Source organism: Muntiacus reevesi, chromosome 16, assembly GCF_963930625.1.
Source record: "Muntiacus reevesi chromosome 16, mMunRee1.1, whole genome shotgun sequence".
Classification (NCBI taxonomy): Eukaryota; Metazoa; Chordata; class Mammalia; order Artiodactyla; family Cervidae; genus Muntiacus; species Muntiacus reevesi.
Window position 1 is genome coordinate 18,963,286 of NC_089264.1, and position 21,257 is coordinate 18,984,542.

Sequence of the window (21,257 nt, forward strand, 5' to 3'; positions counted from 1 at the left end):
AGTTTACCTTCTTTGCATCACCTTATGAGATCATCATTATATGATGTTACTGTAAAAAAATCCTATCATTTTTCACAGTATGTGAACAATAATCTGGACCTTCCTTTTATAAAGACCTCAGAGCACTCTATTTTCAGTATTTTTCTCATTGGTTTATAGTGTTTAGTGCAGACAACATTGAAGACTACTTTGTAAGAACTAAAAACGTTTTATCAACTCATTCAGAGTTTGGTTCTAAAATATAACTGGGTTTATTTTAAGCATGATAACTAGCATATTAAGTAAGATACTATTTGTAAGACTTTCATCTTTTACATATTTAACACTTTTGTGACCCATGAAAATAAGATAGAAAAATTCAGTTCACAATCAATTTGAACAAAGTGCATTTTCCCCTAAATGTTAATGTGAAAAAAATTGTTTTTGTATGAAGAAGAACAGTATTTATGTAGTGACATTAGTACTCTGTTAGCTTTTGACTATCCAAGGAAGTTAATTAGAGAAATTTAATATGTGTTACACCTTTAAGGAATAAATCTGGGAGTGAGTCAGGCATACCCAAAATGTCACTATACAGCTTATTGAGGCAGTTTATAAAAAAGTTTGTAAAAAATCCTTTAGATAGAAACAGAGATCTCTGTGATGGTTTCAGTGGAAACATGGTCAAATTGGGAAAATAAAGTTTTGAAACCTTTTTAGTATTTCACCAGTTGTACAATTTCATGTAGTTAATGCAGTATACCTGTATATATGCAAGTATTTGCTCAAAATTTAGGGGGAATTTTTTTTTTTAAGTAGGTTCAAAATCTCATCTCAGACCTCTACTAAATATCCTGGGCATAAGCATTTTTGTCCATTAAGAGTGGATTCTGTTTTTGAATTGATCCACAAGTCATTTGGAGCAGGGTCTAAAGAGTTAGTTGTTTTACTAAGCTAAACAATAACCTTTTTGCATGAAAAACAACTTAAAACATTAAATCTGATTTTCTTATGTGGCTTGTGACTGAATCTAGAAGCAGTCCTCAGAAAGGAAATTTTTTTCTGAAATGATTAGAATAAGAATATGACATCCCATAATTCCTGCTTTGGAAATGGTAGCACCGTTAGCAGTGGAAAGGTTTTGTTCTATATGTTTTGTCATGTCAGTTTATCAGAACTTAATTTTGATTATTTAAATTTCCAAGATCATTTTTGTATAAAAAGTCTTAACCATTAATCCTCTTATGTTTTTAAGAATATTAGGTATTAATTATACTTGGCTCTAACATTTATCTTATATTTTTTAGGCATCCACGGTTGTTTCAGGAAATTCTTCTAGCACCAGTGTTTCCTCTTCAGCAACTAGTGGCCTAATTGGATGGGCAGCTTTTGCAGCCAAAACTACTTCTGCTGGTCCGTCAACAGCAAAATTGAGTTCAGCAGCCCAAAACAATAGCGGGAAACCTGCTACCTCTTCTGCTAACCAGAAGCCCGTGGGTTTGACTGGTCTGGCAACAACATCCAAAGGAGGACTAGGTTCCAAAATAGGTTCCAATAACAGCACTTCACCCACTGTACCATTGAAACCACCTCCACCTCTCACTCTAGGCAAAACTGGCCTTAGTCGCTCAGTTAGTTGTGACAATGTTAGCAAAGTTGGTCTTCCCAGTCCAAGTAGTTTGGTTCCAGGAAGCAGCAGCCAGCTCAGTGGGAATGGAAATAGTGGGACATCAGGGCCTAGTGGAAATACCACTAACAAAACTACTTCCGAATCAAGCAGCTCTCCGTCAGCATCGCTTAAAGGTCCAACTTCACAAGAATCACAACTCAATGCCATGAAGCGATTACAAATGGTCAAGAAGAAGGCTGCCCAAAAGAAACTCAAGAAGTAATGTGGCCAAGTAGGTTTTTATATATTACCCTAAAGATTAAAATCTTATTAAGATATAAACTGTAATATACTATAACTTAATAAAAATCTTCATAATGAAATTTCTATTATTTCTTACCTTAAAATGCTAAATAGTATTTTGTGAAACTTGGAAATGTTTATCTTGAATCTGTTTTAACATTTTTATTTTGACAGTTTTCATAGTGTGTGAAAACAAATGATTAGAATGACTAATTCTTAATGAAAACTTCTGAAATCCCAGAAGACGGTGCATCTGCAGATTTGAAAAAAAAAATGCATCTTCTAACAAAGTCCCAATAATTGACCTTGCTGAGTAGGTGCCTTCCAAGAAGACAAGGATGGCCCAATAATAAAGTTTTCTACTCCTCGCCCACCATAGTCTGAATGTTCAGTGTCAGTCCCAGACTCTTTTCAATTGATCCTCCCTCCCCCCAAATATTTCAACTTCTTCTTTTCAAAATTAATTTTTCATGTTCTTGTGTTATGGTTTTATCTTTTTATCACCTCATAACAATTATTTAGGCATTTATCTCTTCCAGTAGATTGTGAACCCCCATGCCCCTTCAGTGCAATACTCTTCTCACATTTCTCTCAGAAATTGTGAAGGATCTGAGTTGTTACCTTATTTGCAAGCTAGTAAATTATCCTGCTTTTGCTTTATATACATATTCTGACAGAAGACATAAGGCTTTCTGGATCAGAAAGAGATTCATTGTTCTCAGCAAAACATAGCAGTCGTTTTATACTTCATGAATACCTCATTTCATTCAGAAACTAGACATCCAGCAAATTCCTACATTGACTAAACTGAGCAGCCTGTTCTTTCAGCTTTGAGGTATGCTACTAAAACTGTAAACTTCTAAACTTAAGCCCTTGCCCATAATTCCTATATTTTTCTCACATTGTTGTTCTAAAATACATTGGTAAATGATTTCTGTGAAGTTAAAACATTTTAAAGTAAGCTTGGCCTTTTTTAAGGAAATACATTTTAAACTGCTTTGTTAAATAATGGCACTGAATTCATGGTAAGTTACAACTCAAATTTGAAATAATCCTTACGAAGTGCAGTAAACCTATTTACATGCTTAAAATCTGCCTGCAGATGTCTTTGTTTTGAGAAACTCAGGTTTCTGTTGATTAAATATCAATTTGGCATCAACTCCAAGTCCTCTTTAGTGTCAAAAGACCAAAAAAAAGAAATGAATATTCATCATTATTTGTTTATATAGTTCAGGGTCATTTTGGACTAAACTGGATAAAATGATGTGACACAAGCTCAGTTCGACAACTGTAACAGTTAATATAACCTCAGTACCTACAAGAAATTAAAGCAATAATGCAAACAGTTGCACATTGGTAATTGAAATGGAAAGTTTTATCCAATCATAGGCAAAAGCATCTGCTGGATAGAGTTGAAAAAAAGCATTTTATTTTCTATAGCATTTCAGAGAGGACTTTAGAAAACTTGTTTAGGAAGTGATTTAGCTTTTATTGAGCATGGTTCTTTTATAGATTGTGTGTATAAATATATATTTAGAATCTTGACATGTGTAGGATACATACATCTAGTAGTGTATAACTAAGTTTAGTATTTCATAGAGGTATATCTGGTATTAGAGTTTATCCTCAAGTAGCTCTTAGATCTTGATTTTTCCATATCATTAAGTGAACTTTATAACTGAGCATGTGATGAATGTAGCAAGCTTTATATTGAGTATTTATCATTTGTTTTATTTTGTCATGTGTCATTTGTTTTTGCCACAGAATTTTAAGTTGTGTGAGGGCAGGAATCTTGTGTGTCTTGCACATCATGGTGTTCCCACTGCGGCTCTTAACTCAGTGAAAGAATAGACAGAACGTGGGTGAGCCAAAAAGCGAGCTTTTAGGATTGTAAGTTCAAATCCCGTTTTAGTAGAAATTTAGCCAGTATCACTCTTCTGCTCTGCCTATTGTGCTTTTCTGTTAAGATTATTTAATCGGCGATTTTAGTGACTTAAAACTCTTAAAAGGACACTGGCTTAAAGTCAGAGACCCAGTCTCTCCATGTGTTAGCTATGTGGTCTTAGTTTCCTCCTCTATAAAACATAAATGGTAATGAATGAGATAAAATGGAAGGCCTCTAATATTCAAGGGTTAAGTGATTCTGACTCTTAACAAGGATGTGGTAGCACTGTTTATTAGTAACAGATTATAAACTATGGTGTAGGTTGTATAGGAAATACATCATTTTACAGAAATATATTTGGCGCGATAATTATAAAAATTATAAGCAAGTAGAGAAAGCCATACATTTACATGCTGTAATATTTCTTTAAGAGAAGCTGTATTTAATTTACTAAGAATACATTCACAAGATTTTTGAACAAAAACATCTTGTTCTGGCATATACTAAAATGTGACTTATTTTCCAGAGAAATTAAAGCAAGTTTTGTCTGTATCTAGAGTGTAATGTTGTGAGCACAGTTATTGGCTCACAGAGACTCAGCTTGAATCCCTGGAGTAAAGATTTTTATATTGGAATGATTTTGTAGGTCACAGAGAATTTAATGACTAACTTTTTATATATACTCTTGAGTATATATATGAGAGAGGTAATTGAAAAAAATAGACTTTAAAAATAGTAGCATTCTATAAATAGTAGGATATCTCTATAAAGCATATAAAATCTAGTGTCCTTCCAGTCAGTGAAATTTAACTCCTTCCTCATCACTATAATGTAAATGTACATGTCTTAATTTAGCTTAAATCTTGTGAGGTTTCTCAGTGTATTCAAGTATTGAACAGTGTACTGAGTACCTTAAGAAGCCATATAGTTATGACAAATAGAATCTAAATAACGTGGTTTTGCCATCTTAGGATATACAGATTTCCTCTCTTTATTCACAATAACTTTGAGAGGTTTTTGCAATTGACAAAAGTCAAAGAAGTTGATGGGAAAATGAAGAGTTTTTAATTCCATGTTTATTAAACATTTGTAAATCATCTAAATATTCATCACAAATAGTGACAGGCACTTAATAGCCATTTCTAAAAGTCCAAGTTATATTTTAGGGAAGATATGGAATATACCAGTACTTAAAATTGTTCATGAAATGTGGCACTTATATGACTACAATGTGCATTACATCTCTTCTGCACAATTCTTCCTTCATAGAAATAAATACGAAGACCAGGTATTTTTCTAAAATAATAAGAAAAGTTCAAATAGTGGCTTTGTGACTCTTTCACATGATTTAAGCACCCATGGTAACTTTGTATTACTAGAGTTTAAAAAATCATTTCTAAACTTTATTATGTATATAGTTAAAGGCATATGTATTTAAAAATAAATACTAAATAAAGTGTATACATACACCTGTTTATTTGTTTCATAAAGAAAAACAGTCACAAAAATTTCCCCTTCATTCTTAGTAAAAATTCCTACTTCAGAGAATTGTCTACTATATAATTACATTTAATTTTAAAGACATAAAGATAGAATTACATTAGCATTCCTTGCCTTAAATGCAGTGATGTCACCAACAGTTCTATCTTTTTAAACTTCTTGAAGACTTATACACATCTGAGATTTTATTTCCCTTAGATCCAACAAAATAATGCCTGACTTCAAAATTACAATTACTTGATTTTAAATAATATACTTTAAAAATGTGTATATTGTATAATTTTTTAAAAAAGCCTAAATAGCATATGAAATGTAGGTTGTATGTTTAAAATAGCAACAACATTGCTTTATAGTAATGCATATTTGCCACAATAGTGGGGGACTGCAGAAGGTGGCTTCACTATAAGTCTTGCTCAGTTACTAACTGCAGCTATGATTTCAGTGGTGTGGTTTCTTCTAAGGTCAGACAGGAAGCATCAATCTTAGGACTACGCAGGTAGACAGAACTCCTATACATCTAGTCACTTATTTCAGCCAGAAAAGCAGATATGTGTTATTTACATAATTCTTCATTTCAGGGAGGAGTATTTAGGTCACAGCTAATTTAAATTATATAAAAATTCCCCACTACTTGCTGGTATATTCATGGTTGCCACAAGTTACAAGTTTAGATTTCCTTTTGCTTTACCCTAAGCAAACGAATTTACTCATGTTTCACTATTGAATACAAAGGACCCTTTAAAAGACAAAAAGTTGCTGTACATCCAATCTTTCGGTACCCAACTCAAACAAAAATTGTATGCAGAAACAACTTATAAATATAACCTGATAAACCTTGTTTAAGAATTTTAGAAACAATATCATAAAATATAAATTTTTCTGTCATGTATTGTCTTCTCATGAATTTCTATGGTTGTACATGTCCTGTATACGTTAAAAGTCAAGAACTCTGAAAAACAGCATTCTTCATTCATTTTTTTGTATTCCTCAGTAATATATGTAACAATATGTATTATTGAGATCAAATCTTTGAGAGTAATTTTAATTTTAAAATTGTAAAATTTAATATATTAACACATTTTACATGGACAATGAAAACCTACCTTAGTTTGGTTTTTAAAAGAAACCACTGAGTCAAATTTAATCTTTTTTTCTATTCCAAAGAAACATCTTTAGTTCAACAAAATATCTTGGGACAAAATATGCCTGAAATCTTAGAGAACAGTTCTGAGCTATTCCTAAATGAAAGTTCAGTGTCCCGGGACACTGTGTTACAGCAAATGCTGTACTCAATGCCTGCCTTGTCTAAGTACCAATCAGCAACTAAAAATATTTACATCTTGGCGCAGAACATGGAACACACATTCCTCATTCATAATCTACATGATTGAGTGATCCAAAAATATTTTCTCATTAAAGTGTCATTAGTGATCATGTAGGATAGCTTTTAAACAATTTCACTTTCAACAATGTTTAAGCAAAAACTAAAAGTAATAAACTTAGGTACTTCCTATTCTCTAAGCTAATCATGGAAGTTCCAATAGGCTTTGATTTTGAAAAACTTCTCAATACTTAAATATGGACCTAAGAGGAAAATGGTCCTCATCAGTGTTGATTATTTTTATCATTATCTTCTTTGCTGATAGTAAATATATACCATGTAGTATTTAGCGGTATGGACCTCATAATTAGATCTAGGTTCGAATTTCAGCCCTACCACTTACTAGCAATGTAACTTGGGTTAAATAAATTAATTCATCTATTTAGGCCATAGTTTCCTCATAATGTTTTGCTTATCAAATAATTTACCACATATAAAGCATTTATAATAATGTCTGGCATTTGATATGCATTCAGTAAATGTTAGATATTACCATTATGTTATTCAGGGTTTTTTTTAATTCAAAACTTCCATTAAAGAGAATCCACATCAGGCTTCTAGTTGACTGTTAATTAAGTAATCTATTTCTGTTCTTATGTCTTTTTAGTACACTCCCTGGTTCATGCATATATATGTATAATCTGTACCACATAGTACACATATATGTGTGTAAACCATGTAAATGTTATGGTATATATGTGTGTGTAGGTATATACATGCATGCATGTTCAAAAGAGAAAAATATAAAAACAAAAACATTTAAGGCAAAATATACAGTAAATTGAAAAAACTATCCTTAGATCCAGACTTTCATGATGATAAAGAATACATTTACTCTTTCAGAAGATCATTTTTAAGGAGTTGATAGTTGGAGCTTTGGCTGTTTGTTTTGCCGTTCTGTTTGTTTAGTGTTTCCTTCAACATGCATTCTTTATAGTGCATTTTGAAATAATCTTGTTTGGAAGCATAGTCTTCCTTAAAACCTGAAATGGTGTCAGTTCTTGAATTAATAGTTTGGAAGTTTCTTGATTTCTAGGCCAACATTTTGTAATGGCAGTTTTATGAGGTAGTCAGTCAACAACTTGCCAGAAAATGAAAGTCAAAGGCTTATTTTCTTAAGCATAAGTCATCTTCCCAAGGTAGTTAGCTGGAACATAGCCTTTCTGTCCTTGAACTTCAGCTAACCACCACTCTTTATTACCACTTAGGTCACAAAATCTAAGTATATGAACTCTTTGGTATTCCTGAAGGCTAAGTTCATGGTCACTCCGTGCTTGAAAGGCATGAACTGCATAGAAAATCTAGACAAAGAAGCAAATGATATTATTAGAAGCAGAACCTAAAAATTAGACAAACTAAATAAAACCAAGATTTAGAATTTTCCTAAAGTTACATTTCCCCAACTCCTTTGTTGGATTTGTTTTGCCAAAGTATGGTCCAAGATGAAAACAGTGAAATTGCCATTCTTACTATTCTGTTGGAAGGAGTCTAAATTATTCATTCTTGAAGGCAATTTGGCACTTTTTATTAAATCTTTTTAATGTTAACTTTTTTTGATTCAGTAATAGCTCAAAGAGTCTCTTCTACAGAAATAGAAACACTGGAAGAGATTATTGCATAATAATGTTAATGTAATACCCACATACTTATAAGGTGAAAAGTGGGAGGGAGGGGGAATAACAATATAAAGGTTCAGTAAACAATAGTTAAATTTTAGACGCGTACACTAAGGAAATTTGTAGTCATAAAAATACTGTTTTCTGAGACAACACAGGAAGATGCTTATGATAAAATACTCAGTCAAAAAGAAACCAGATGTACAATATAAGTCTAATACTGTTAGATGATTTTCTTTGAATAGTGTAATTATTAGAAGTAGAACCTAAAATTGTAGACAAACATAAAGATTTCCAAGATTTAGAAGTATTACTAAAGTTTTCTTATTTGTTTTTGTTTTCTCATTTTATACTTTTATAATGACAGTGTATTAAATTTATAATTTTAAATTATTTGAGTGACCAGCATTTTTCTTTAACCTTAAAAGAAAACTTCATAATTGTTAGATGCATAAGAAGCCTCTAAGTGTTTAGTCCCTCTTCCACTAAGACTGTTAATAAAAATGTTTAGTTATATTATAAAATTAAGCAGTCAGCTAACAATATTTATTCATTCATTTATTTAATTAAAATTTACTATGTATCTATTAGTTGCCAGATACTATATTGTCAGAGCACTGATAACCCCACTGGGGAAAAAAATGCTGAAAAAATGGGGGTACATGCAAAAACAACAAAGCAAAACAAACACCATGCAAATGCACGTGATAGATATACAGACATATATATATAAGCTAATTTGTGAGCTGGGTTTTGGAAGAAGTAACCTTTTATAGGTCACAAAGTTAATAAAGAGGGTAGATATTTCCTATTCAAAGGTACAGAGATGAATACATGGAAACAGTACATGGGAAAGGCAAGCAGATTAGCTTTCTCAAAATTGAGGGTCAGGATAAAAAGGAAATAAGATAAATTCATTGAGCAGGAAACTGGATTGTTGAGCGCAGACTACAGTTAATCCTTGGGCAATACCCAACTGACTGGATCCACTTACACACTTTTTTTCAGTAAATATATTGGAAAAAAATGGGGAGATTTGTGACTATTTGAAAAAACTCACAGATAAACCACATAGTTAAGAAATATTGAAAAAATAAAAAACAAGATGTCAGAATGCATAAAATACTAAATTACTAAAGCATAAGATGAGTGATATTTAACTAAATAATGTTAGTTTTCTACTCTTTGAAACTTTGCTTTCAAAGAATTATATTACCGTCAGTATGCCTGTCATAACTGAAGAGACTGCATATTAGCCTACCATCACAGGTAAGTGATTTTTTTAAAAAGTGTAACATTTCTAATTTGTATCGGTGGACCAAAAAATTTGTTTGGGTTTGTTTGGGTTTTTCCCTGAACAAACTTTTTGGTCCACCCAATACTATGACTATGACTGTGATACTGTATGCCAAAAAAATTTTATGATTTAGTCATTAGTGAATAGGTTAGGCTACTGTGGAGCAATCATACTGATTATACTAGGCTACCATAAAACAATCCGAGTGCTGCTTTGTTTTCATGCATGAATCGTTATACCTGTAAATAAATATGATTTTCTTTTTTATAAAATTTTTTCATTTCTAATATCTAACATTAGTAATGCAAATAAAATTACATTTGCTTTATATCATATAATGTTGATGTATTAAGAAATGATTCATTTTGTAAACAAACTTACAGTACTGGTAAATACAGTAAAGTATTTTAAATGTATTGTTTTCCTTATGATTTTCTTAATACTTTTTCTGGCTTTATTATATGTATATATATAATACATAAACATATAAAATATATGTTAATCAAGTGTTTATATAATCATTAAGGCTTCTAGTCAAAGTAGATTATTAGGAGTTAGGTTTGGGGTGAATCAAAATTTTTTGTGGATTTTCAGCTGCCCAGGGGTCAGCTCCCTCACCCCAGAGTTGTTCAAGGTTCACTGGTACAGATACAGCATGAGCTGTTCTTTAGAACTTGAACTATTTAGCTTTTGATGGTATTCTGATACCACTGACATGTATCATTTCAACAGCTCTAGCATGAGCTCCACCTCAGGGAGAGGAGCCACATTTTAACTTTTCTCCATTGACCACATCAATGATATATAGTAGGAATTCAAATATATGTTGGTTTGTTTTGAAAGTAAGGCTGAAAGGCTTGGATATCATACAAGAACATACGAGATCATCTTGAGTCATAACAAGATACATACAAGACAGATTGGTGGGTATGTATCACTTTGCAATTTAAAGAAGTAGAGAAAACCAAAAGGGAGATGCCATAAATTCTTGAGCAATGGAATGGTAACATTCAGTTCAGTTCAGTTCAGTCACTCGGTTGTGTCCAGCTCTTCGTGACCCCATGGACTGCAGCACACCAGGCTTCACTGTCCGTTACTAACTCCCAGAGCCTACTCAAACTCATGTCCATCGCGTCAGTAATGCCATCCAACCATCTCATCCTGTCATTCCCTTCTCCTCCCGCCTTCAATCTTTCCCAGCATCAGGGTCTTTTCCAATGATTTGGTTCTTCCCATCAGGTGCCCAAAGTATTGGAGTTTCAACTTCAGCATCAGTCCTTCCAATGAATATTTAGGACTGATTTCCTTTAGGATTGACTGATTGGATCTCCTTGCAGTCCAAGGGACTCTCAAGAGTCTTCTCCAACACCACAGTTCAAAAGCATCAATTCTTCAGCACTCAGCTTTCTTTATAGTCCAACTCTCACATCCATACATGACTACTGGAAAAACCATAGCTTTGACTAGATGAACCTTTGTTGGTAAAGTAATGTCTCTGCTTTTTAATATGCTGTCTCAGTTGGTCATAGCTTTTCTTCCAAGGAGCAAGCGTCTTTTAATTTCATGCTGCAGTCACCATCTGCAGTGATTTTGGAGCCCCCCAAAATAGTCTCAATGTTTACATTGTTTCCCCATCTATTTGCCATGAAGTGATGGGACCAGATGCCATGATCTTAGTTTTCTGAATGTTGAGCTTTAAGCCAACTTTTTCACTTTCCTCTCACTTTCATCAAAAGGCTCTTTAGTTCTTCTTTGCTTTCTGCCATAAGGGTGGTGTCATCTGCATATCTGAGGTTATTGATATTTCTCCTGGCAATCTTGATTCCAGCTTATGCTTCATCCAGCCCAGCATTTCACATGATGGTACTCTGCATATAAGTTAAATAAGCAGGGTGACAATATACAGTCTTGATGTACTCCTTTCCTGATTTGGAACCAGTCTGTTTGCTGCATGTCCAGTTCTGTTGCTTCTTGGCCTGCATACAGATTTCTCAGGAGGCAGGTAAGGTGGTGTGGTAGTCCCATCTCAGATGAGAGATGGCAGCAATAATGACCACCTTTTATAGCTCTCACAACAGTTTACATGTCTAATGTGCTGTATCCTTCACAACCCTGTGAGATGAAACTTGGAGAAGTAACATGCTCTTAATCATAAAGCTAGTTGGTACTACTTGGACTGTATCTTCCAACTCCAAATCGTATGCTTCATTCATTTCTCATAGCACTTTAGGAACCAAACTCTTTTTTCTAGCAAGGGTGTGCAGAGTGTATTCTTGCAGAAAGGGACTGGACTCTCTAATATACTGCTGCTGCTGTTTTTGTTGTTTAGAAACTGAAGGCATTGAATATATCCATAAGAACAGAGTGGAAGATTTGGTTTGCAAAAGCTTTCAGGAATATGATGTATCATAATACAGCTTCTGAAATAATCTTTAAGAGCCCACATTAGTAGTTGCTAGCCATCTTTTGCAATTTTTATACATATTATGGGGCTTCCTAGGTTGCACTAGTGGTTAAGAAACTGCCTCCCAATGCAGGTAGATATAAGAGAAATGAGTTCGATCCCTGGGTTGGGAAGATCCCCTGGAGGAGGGCATGGTAACTCACCCCAGTATCTTTGCCTGGAGAATCCCATGGACAGAGAAGTCTGGCAGGCTGTAGTCCATAGAGTTGCACAGAGTCGGACACAACTGAAGCAATTGGGCATGCATGCATGCGTACATAATATACATACTTTATCAGTGCAGCTATAGATTTTTTATCAAGTCAGATTACCTACTAATATATGATTCCTAAATATTTGTGGTGGTCACTCAATTTGGCACATATACTCTCAAGGGGACTATGAAATCTACCTAGCAAAGCTTATATTTTAAACATTCAATATAAACACTCATAAAATTTTAAATTTAAATTACAAAATTATGCACTTTGAATACTTTAGATGATCATAGTCCTAAATTACCTTAGGATGAGAATTTTTCAGTTTTTAGATATGTTTGTGTCTCCATTTAACATAAGACAAATATTCAAAATGGAAGTAAATCTGCTTTTAAAGAGACAGTAGTTGATAACACTAGACTACAAGTTAGAAATTTTCAGTTTTTTATGGATTTAAGAGCTAAAGGTTTTCTCTCTTTTTAAAAAATGTTTTCATTGTTCTAAGCCATATCCTTCAACTTTCAATGTTACTATGTTTTGGTCCAGACACATTTATTACAGTTTTGGAAATTTAAGCCATAATCATCTGATCCTTTCCTTGGCATTCAGTGAAATATATTTTATTAATTACTTCTTTGCAATATGTAAAGCTCTGGTTCATTTTATGTACAATATTCTGTGACTACAATCCAGTTCTCCACATTTCCTTTTTTTAATAACACCCTGTATTATTGTATTATTGACTCATACCCAATTTATTACTTACTGTTTACAACCACCGGCTCTTTCCTTGCGGTGCCACTGTCAATTCAGCATTTCCTTATTCTATAATTGTGCATTTAATTATTCCTCCCTTAGTGAGCCACATTACCTACCTTCACTGAATCTCATTTTACTGATTTCACCCCGTTCTCTAATTAGCAGCAACTAAAATCATAATATATTTTAATTTTCCTTTCCAAAACTAAAAATCTGCAAAACCAGCATTTACTGTATTACAGGAAGCCAAGATAGTGATATTGCATGAAAAATGCTCTCTCACCCACAAAAGTAAGCCTTCATGTTCTTTAGTTAACAACTATGAATTGTTTTCAAGCAAGTAATTTTTGTAAAAGAAAAAACAGTTTTAAATAAAGGTAAGCACAAAAAAGTTTACCCAATTTCTGTGACTACCTTGTTTTTCGTTTATCCTTTCTTCCTTATCCTTTTTGTTCTACCTACCTACCTAAAGTGGTGTTAGGCATGTAATTATAGTACACATAATTTTTGCAACATGCTTTTTCACTTCAAGATATATCTTAAAATCTTCTCATGTCAATAAATAGCTCTTAAAACATCATTTTAAGGACTAGTTAGATATATTATGTTACAGTCTTCTAACTTTTGAAGTTCTTTTTAAATGATTACATGCTAGACATATAGCATTATTATCATAAGCAGTTGAAAAACGTAAAGAGGGGGGATCAGATAGTGCATCTAGAATTAGTACAAAACAACTAACTTTTCAGAAGTCAAAAATTATGTTCTCAGTAGTATTCACATGGAAAAAGAAAAGAGCACTGATTCTCAGACATTATTTCCCTCTAAAACTGAATTTTAGCCATTATTAAACTTGGTCTTTGAGAAGTACCAAAGATTGTGCCAGCAAGAAAATGGAAGCCTTGGTCTTACTGGAACAAGGAACTAAATTCTGCCATCACCACGAGCTTGGAAGAGAACCTTGAATTTCGAAAAGGAGCACAGTCAAGCAAACGTCTAGACTTGCAGCACTATGAGATTCCAAGCAAAGCACCCAGCTAAGCTGTGGTCTGGACTTCTGACCAAGAAAATGATGAGATAACAAATTTATGTTGTTTTAAGCTACTTAGTTTGTGATCATTTGTTATGCAGCATAGAAAACTAATACAGACCATCCCATTATTATTTAATGGAAGAAATCTGAAATTTGAGTTGGGTTATTTCAAGTCAAAGGAAGGGTACAGGGGATCCTATGTGTTCACAGATCCAAGCTGCCTTTTCTAATTCAGTTGTACCAGTGATAATATTTGTGTTTATGTCCATGATACCATAGTCTATTTTGAATTGGTTTGAAACTCAAAAGGAAAACGAGAACAAACAGCACTTTGGAAAGATATCATTAATATACTTTGTTTTGAGCGAAAGAAAATTCTTATTTTTCCCCTCAGTAATGGAAACTACTAATGGGCCTAATTCCCATGATACATATTGATAGGATAACTCAAAGCAATTAATTACTCTGCAGTAGCAGCAGCTAGTAGGCTCTAGATGCAGTTTTAAACTACAAAATCCATGCTGAGCCTAAGTGAGGCACTTAATCTAAAAGTTCCTGTAAAGCCAAGTAAAAACTAGAACTTAACATCAAACCAACTTTAGGGTGTCTTCACAAATTTCATCCTCCAATGTCTGTCCTTCCAGGTTATTGAGATAAGGCAAAGTCAGCCAGGACACTTAATCAAGTATATGGATTTCACTGATAAAAAATCATTAATCAGTTGGTATTATAACATTATATTGTCTTACAAAAACTCTGAATAAGCTAAGAGAATGAATAAGTGAAAAACAGGGTTTTGAAACTTCAAGACAGGAAAGTGGTAAAAACACACAGGAATCAGCCATGGCTGGGAGAAAGTACTTACAAATTTCATATCTGATAAAGAACTGTATCCAGAATATATAAAGAATTCTTAAAACTGGATAATAAGAACAGAAGTGAACCCAATTTTTTAAATGGGCAAATACCCAAAAAGACATTTCATTAAAAAAAAAAAAAAAGAAACACAAACCAGGAATAGCCAATAAGAACATGAAAGATATTCAACAGCATTAGTCATTAGGGAAATGTAAATCAAAACTACAATGAGATACCACTTCCATTAAGATGGCTGTGACAAAAAAAAAAAGGCAATAAGGCAAGAATATGAAGCAACTGCAAATCGCAATCCTTATAGATTGTTGTTGGATACATAAAATGGTGCAATCACTTTGAAAAACAGCTTGGCAGTTTTCTAAAAATGTAATGGTACCAATAAGCAATTCTACTCAAGAAAAATGAAATTCACACAAAGACTTGCACAAAAATGCTCATAGCAGCATTATTCATAATAGAAGTTATCCCACATGTCCATCATTTGGTGAATGGATAAACAAAATAAGCTGTATTCGAAGAATAAAATACTATTAGGCAATAAAAAACAACAAACTATATATCCATACTACAACATGGGTGAATCTCATAAAACATTATGCTAAGTGAAAGAAGCTGTCTGTAAAACACCACATACTGTATGATTTCATTAATACAAAAAATACAAAGAAGGCAAATCTATGGAGGAAAAAAGTAGGTTAAAGATTTCTTGGGGCTAAAAGTGGGAAAGAGGAAGGGCTACAAATGAGTGCAAACAATCTTTTAGGGTGAAGGAAACATTCTAAAGTTGGATTCAGGTAACTGTTAGTATACTAAAAGTCAGTAAATTGTATACTTAAATTGCATAAATTTTATGGTATGTAAGTAAGAACTCAATAAAACCATTTTTAAAGTTTCAGACATGAATTGGACAGCATTCAGTGTATTGTTGATGAAACAAATTGAATAGATAAAATATTTTTGAAGAGCAGTATGGCACTGTCTATCAAGACTTTAAATATATATCTCCTTTGATGCTCCAATATTTTTAGGAACTTGCCTTACAGATATACATATTCAAGTTTAAAAATAGACGAATAAGGATCTTGCCTGAAATATTGTTTGAAACTTTTAAAACCCTCAAAATAATCTGAATGTCTATTGTTATGATAATAGTTACATAAACTGGGATATATCTGAATAATGAAGTACTATGCAGAATTTGTTAAGGAAGAAGGTAGATATTTAAGTATGATTGTGTCTGAGATATATTGTTAAGTGAAAAAAATTATGTACAACATATATGTTCCCACTCATATAAGTATAAATCTACTCATATAAATACAGTATTTGAAAAGATATACCAGCATATTATCTCTGCAAAGTAGGACTGAGGGGAGAATAAAGATCTTTACTTTTAATTTACATGTATCTTTCTACTATTTTAACTTTTCACAATTAACATGTATTAACCTTATTTTTTAAAGAAATTAATTAATAGAAAAGCCACTAAAGAAAAAAAGCAAGTTTAAAAAAAGGAACCAGTTAATTGGCCACTACTGGGGATTAACAAATATACTGAAACTTTCTGAGGTAGCATAAGGAACCCTATATAGAAGTTAACTTACCATTTTGGGAAAGGATTATGCCAATAGCCTTTGCACTGGTTAAATGGGGGAATGGTAGCTTTTAAACGTGTCAGTATATAGTATATGTCATTATGTGGTGGCGTTATGCTAGACATTAAAAACAACTGGTTTGTTCCTAGGTAGCTCACTTACACATTATCTCTAATCCTTGCACCAACTTGGCCAAGTAGGAATTACTGTCTTTTCCTCATTTGAGGAAACAGGCTCAGAGAATTAAATCCCTTGAAAAAGGTACATAAAGTGGAAGCTGACACTTCCAGAGTCTCACAGTAAGAGAGAACATATTTCATGGTTTGAACAGCCAAGCATCTTCACATCAAGGTTCAAACTCTTACCTGTTCATCTGCCTCTTGAAAACTGTCAACGTCAGTACCACTTGTTTCAGACTTCCCACATGTTCCACTAAGAGATGAGCTGCTACCACTTATGCTACCTTCTGGGGTGCCTGTGACACTGTCCCTGACTGGCCGTGAAGACACAAAGAGGCTGATGTTATCAAAGTCATCATCGCAGAACCTGTTCTCACCATCCACCTTCTGCACTCTTGCTGGATTGTAGGGTTTTAGGAAGGAGGAATACACATATCCTTTTATAACTGGGTAGGAAATAAAAAGAAGAAACAACGTTATTTATATACTCTTTCCAAACAGTTGCACTTGGAGAAGCACAGAGAAGACCTTGGGAAGATCTCAAGTAGTAGAGAGGTGGAAGTTCTTTGCATCGTATGCAAAAAACTCACTTCCTGTGTCAACAAGCCACCTGCTGGTACTCCCCAGTGGATCCCTCTGTTCCATCACTGCCACCAACTCCCCTTCCAGAAGGTTGATGTCATTTTCTTGTGTAGCATTGCACTTGCGCTTAGCTTGGTAGAGCTCCTCTGTGCTGTATGTGGATAGAAGTTTGGAGCGGTGAGTGTCCGTCTGGCGTGGCACTTCTGGCTGGAAAGTTAGGAGAGATTTTTATTCAGACAGATGTATAATAAAATCCTCTCAAATAAATACTGGTAAGTATTTCTTCTCTGGAGATTTTTTTTTAATGTTGAAGCCCTACATTAATTTGGGATTATTTCAATGTTGAGGCATGATCAGACTATTATTGTGAGAAAGTGTTTAGCTGAGTTATGCAGTGAAAAATTCTCTAGTTAGCACATGAGGGCAGTGTTGTAGAGAAGAAAGAAAATTTGGTTGAGAATAAAAAGGTAGAGGTTCTAATCCTACTGATTGTTGAACATTTTTAAATTTTTTGCCATGCTGTAGGCACTTATGTATTAAGCACTTGATAAATAATATTTAATTAATTAAATTATATATGTGCATGTATTTTTCTGGGAAATAATATCAGTAAATTAGGTAGGAGTCAAGAGTCTTGGCCCCTGTCCCAGCTCTACTACGAAGTGATATTGAGAAAGCCACTTCATCCCTGCAGAATAGGATTCCTTATCTAGAAAAATGTAAGGTTTAAACTGTAATGATTTTGCACTATAAAATTCTGTTCGTTCACCTACCAGGTATTTATACAGTGCCTACCTGCGTCAAGCACATTTAGGCACTTGTTCTGTCTACATCTTATACAAAACAGATAAAAACCTGTGACCTTATGGAGTTCACAGTGCAGAGGGTAGAAATAAATGAGAAATTCTATGTGTAATAAGTAGGTAATTATAAGATATTAGAATGAAATAAGTGATATGAAAAACAACATACTATGCTTTGAACAAGGAAAAGAAGTGATAGTCATCATTGTTGCTGAATGCTACCAAACTCACCAGAGTTTGCACAGGCTTCTTCTTTTCAAAACTAAGTTTCCTCTCAATAAAGGTAGCATTGTTATCCTTTACAAAATTCAGGTTTTGAACCTCTTCTAGTACTCGATTCTGAATTTCAGAGATGCTTGAAGCCAACCGTGGTACCTAAAGGTAGAAATGATACGACATTTCTCTTTGGACACTCACTCTAGGGAGACTCTAGTCACTATAGAAGAAGTCCAATTGTACTGGGTCCACCATATTAAAAGATCATGCTGAACGATCCAGTGGGGGTGGGCTGGAAGGAGTGGGGTGTCTATGCAACCCCAGCTATTCCAATCTCCCACTGCTTGAGTCTTCTATCATCATCCAACCACCAACCTTAGACAATGGCCTGAGAAAATATTTGTAACACTTCAGCCCCAGTTATCTGACTGAGACATTGAGAGTCAGTACCTGACCCCAGTGAACCCCAGAACTATGAGAGACAGTAATAAGTGACCATTGGTTGTTTCACACCACCATGTTTGGTATAAACTGTTATGCAGATATAAACAACTGGAACTGTTTTGAAGCAGTTAGATCCCAAGATTCTTTCTCCATCTCAGTGAATCTTAGTGACTTCCATACTTTAGCAGAAGATGGAAATTTTCTTCTCTGCAAATAGTAAAATGGAGAGTCTCTAGACTGGGACACTAGGCACAAATGACAGTGGGGACCCGAGTTAGAAAGAGGGTCATTAAGTGAGTGGATATAGACCGGATCCAGAGACCCTGCCAACCAGGCTTCACAGCCAACCATTACCCTTTAGACAGAAAACTTGAAAGGACATCTCCGAAGATTCTGAACAGCCCAAGAGGAAAGACCTACTGATGGCTATCACCAGGAGTTCCCAAATGAAGTTGCAATCGGATTGCTCCACACACTAGTGGACACTCAGAAACCTCTCCTAAAGATATTAACACATTTGCTCACATATAAAATCACTCTGGCACTATTTGTAATAGAAAAAGATTAGAAATAGCCCAAATATCTATCAATAGGGACAGATTAATATACACAAGAATACATGCTGTGTGATTTCATTTATCTAAAATACAAACCAGGCCAAACAGTCTGTGGTAATATAAGTCAGAAGAGTGGTTACCTTTGGAGGACTGTAATCTGGAAATTATAGTTCCCTAACAGGGAACCACAAAAGGCTTATATCTTGATCTGGGTGGTGGCAACTCAGATGCATATATGTGCAAACATTCATTGAGATATACACTTCAGATAGATGCATTTTACTGCATATAATCTTATAAGCTACACTTCAATTTTAAAAGTTTAAAAATAGGAAGGAGGGAATTAAAAAGTTAAAATAGGGGGCTGATCAGAGAAAAGCAAATCAAAATCACAATGAGTTATCACCTCATATCCACTAAGACAGCCATAATGAAAAATAAAGACAGATTGAGGAAATTGGAACCCTCAGTCATTACTATTGAGAATGTAAAATAGTGCAACCACTTCAGAAAACAGACTGGCAGTTCTTCAAAATGTTAACATAGAGTTAGCTTATGATCCAGAAATTCCACTCCTAGGTTATGCACCCAAGAGAAGTGGAAACATATTATCCATTAAGAACTTGAATGCTCATAGCATTATTATTCATGATAGCCAAAAAGTAGAAATAACTAAAATGTTCACCAACTGATGAATGGATAAATAAAATGTGATATACCATAGAATGTAATATTTGGCAATAAAAAGAATTAAGTTGTAAAACACATTGCAACATGGACAAAACTTGAAAACACGATACTAAGTGAAAGAAGCCAGTCACAAAGAACCGCATGTTGTAAAATTCTCTTTATAGCAGATGTCCAGAATAAGCATGTCTGTTGAGACAGAAAGGAGATCTGAGGGTGTCTGGGACCAAGGAGGCCAGGGGAAAAGAGGAGTCACTGCTAATGGCACAGTTTCTTTTGGGGGTGATGCCCATTTTCTAAAATTGTGGTGATGGCTGCACGATTCTTGTGAATCTACAAAAATCATTGAATTGTACATTTTAAATAGGTGGAGTGTATAGTATGTGAATTATATCTCAATAAAGTTGTTACCAAAAAATATTGTACAACTATGCAGTAGACATGTGAAAGCAATGATGAGGCTATGTACTGACATGGGTGTTAAACGCAAGTTGCAGAAGGGGACTATAGTTTGCTAGTTTGTGTAAGAAAGAAAATACATATTTGCATTTACTATACTTTTAACGGCACAATAAAAATAAACTAATATCAGTGGGGGTGAGACCAGGAGATGAGGTGGTTTGGAGTCAGAATGGGTGTGAGACTGCTTATACATTTTTATATAGCTTTTTCTCTTGAGCCAAGTAAATGTAGCACCTATTTATTCAACTTAACCTAATTCAGAGGATAAGTTAAAAGTTAATTATACAATATATTTTTTTCCAAGTGTTCATTAAACATCTAACCAGCTGAAAGATAAGTAATACACTTGAAAGCCCAGGCAACAAAGCTAATCTTTTTTTTTTTTAAGTTGATAGTAGGCTGTAAATATCTTTCTTCTTCTCCAGAAAATGATTATAAAGTTATACCCTAATGGAAAGTTATGATATATAGTTTTAGGTATATATTTTATGTATTAATATATCTATGTTTTATATATGCATGCACGCTCAGTCACTTCGGTCGTGTCTGAGGCTTTGTGATCCCATGGACTGTAACCTGCCAGGGTCCTCTGACCATGGGATTTTCCCAGCAAGAATATGGGAGTGGATTGATCGCCATTTTCCTCCTCCAGGAGATCTTCCTGACCCAGGGGTGGAACCCACATCTGCATTGCAGGTGGCTTCTTTACTGCTGAGCCACCAAGAAGCCCTGTTTTATAGATATGCACATCTCTCTCTCTCTCTCTCTCTCTCTCTCTCACACACACACACACACACACACACACACACACACACACACACACACACACATCA

At 34.1% G+C, this 21,257-nt stretch overlaps 2 protein-coding genes across 2 annotated transcripts in view; one reads left to right on the forward strand and one right to left on the reverse strand.

Moving 5' to 3' along the window:
- INTS12 (integrator complex subunit 12) overlaps nt 1-7,348 on the forward strand; it is a 28,474-nt gene extending 21,126 nt beyond the window's left edge. Inside the window, exon 7 of the mRNA XM_065907094.1 lies at nt 1,287-7,348. Coding sequence (XP_065763166.1) covers nt 1,287-1,871 — 585 coding nt within the window. The 3' untranslated portion in view covers nt 1,872-7,348. The remainder of the gene's footprint in view (nt 1-1,286) is intronic.
- ARHGEF38 (Rho guanine nucleotide exchange factor 38) overlaps nt 7,348-21,257 on the reverse strand; it is a 139,303-nt gene continuing 125,393 nt past the window's right edge. The window contains exons 11-14 of the mRNA XM_065907088.1: nt 18,290-18,433; nt 17,264-17,462; nt 16,860-17,119; nt 7,348-7,958 (exon numbers count right to left, since the gene is read on the reverse strand). Coding sequence (XP_065763160.1) covers nt 7,773-7,958; nt 16,860-17,119; nt 17,264-17,462; nt 18,290-18,433 — 789 coding nt within the window. The 3' untranslated portion in view covers nt 7,348-7,772. The remainder of the gene's footprint in view (nt 7,959-16,859; nt 17,120-17,263; nt 17,463-18,289; nt 18,434-21,257) is intronic.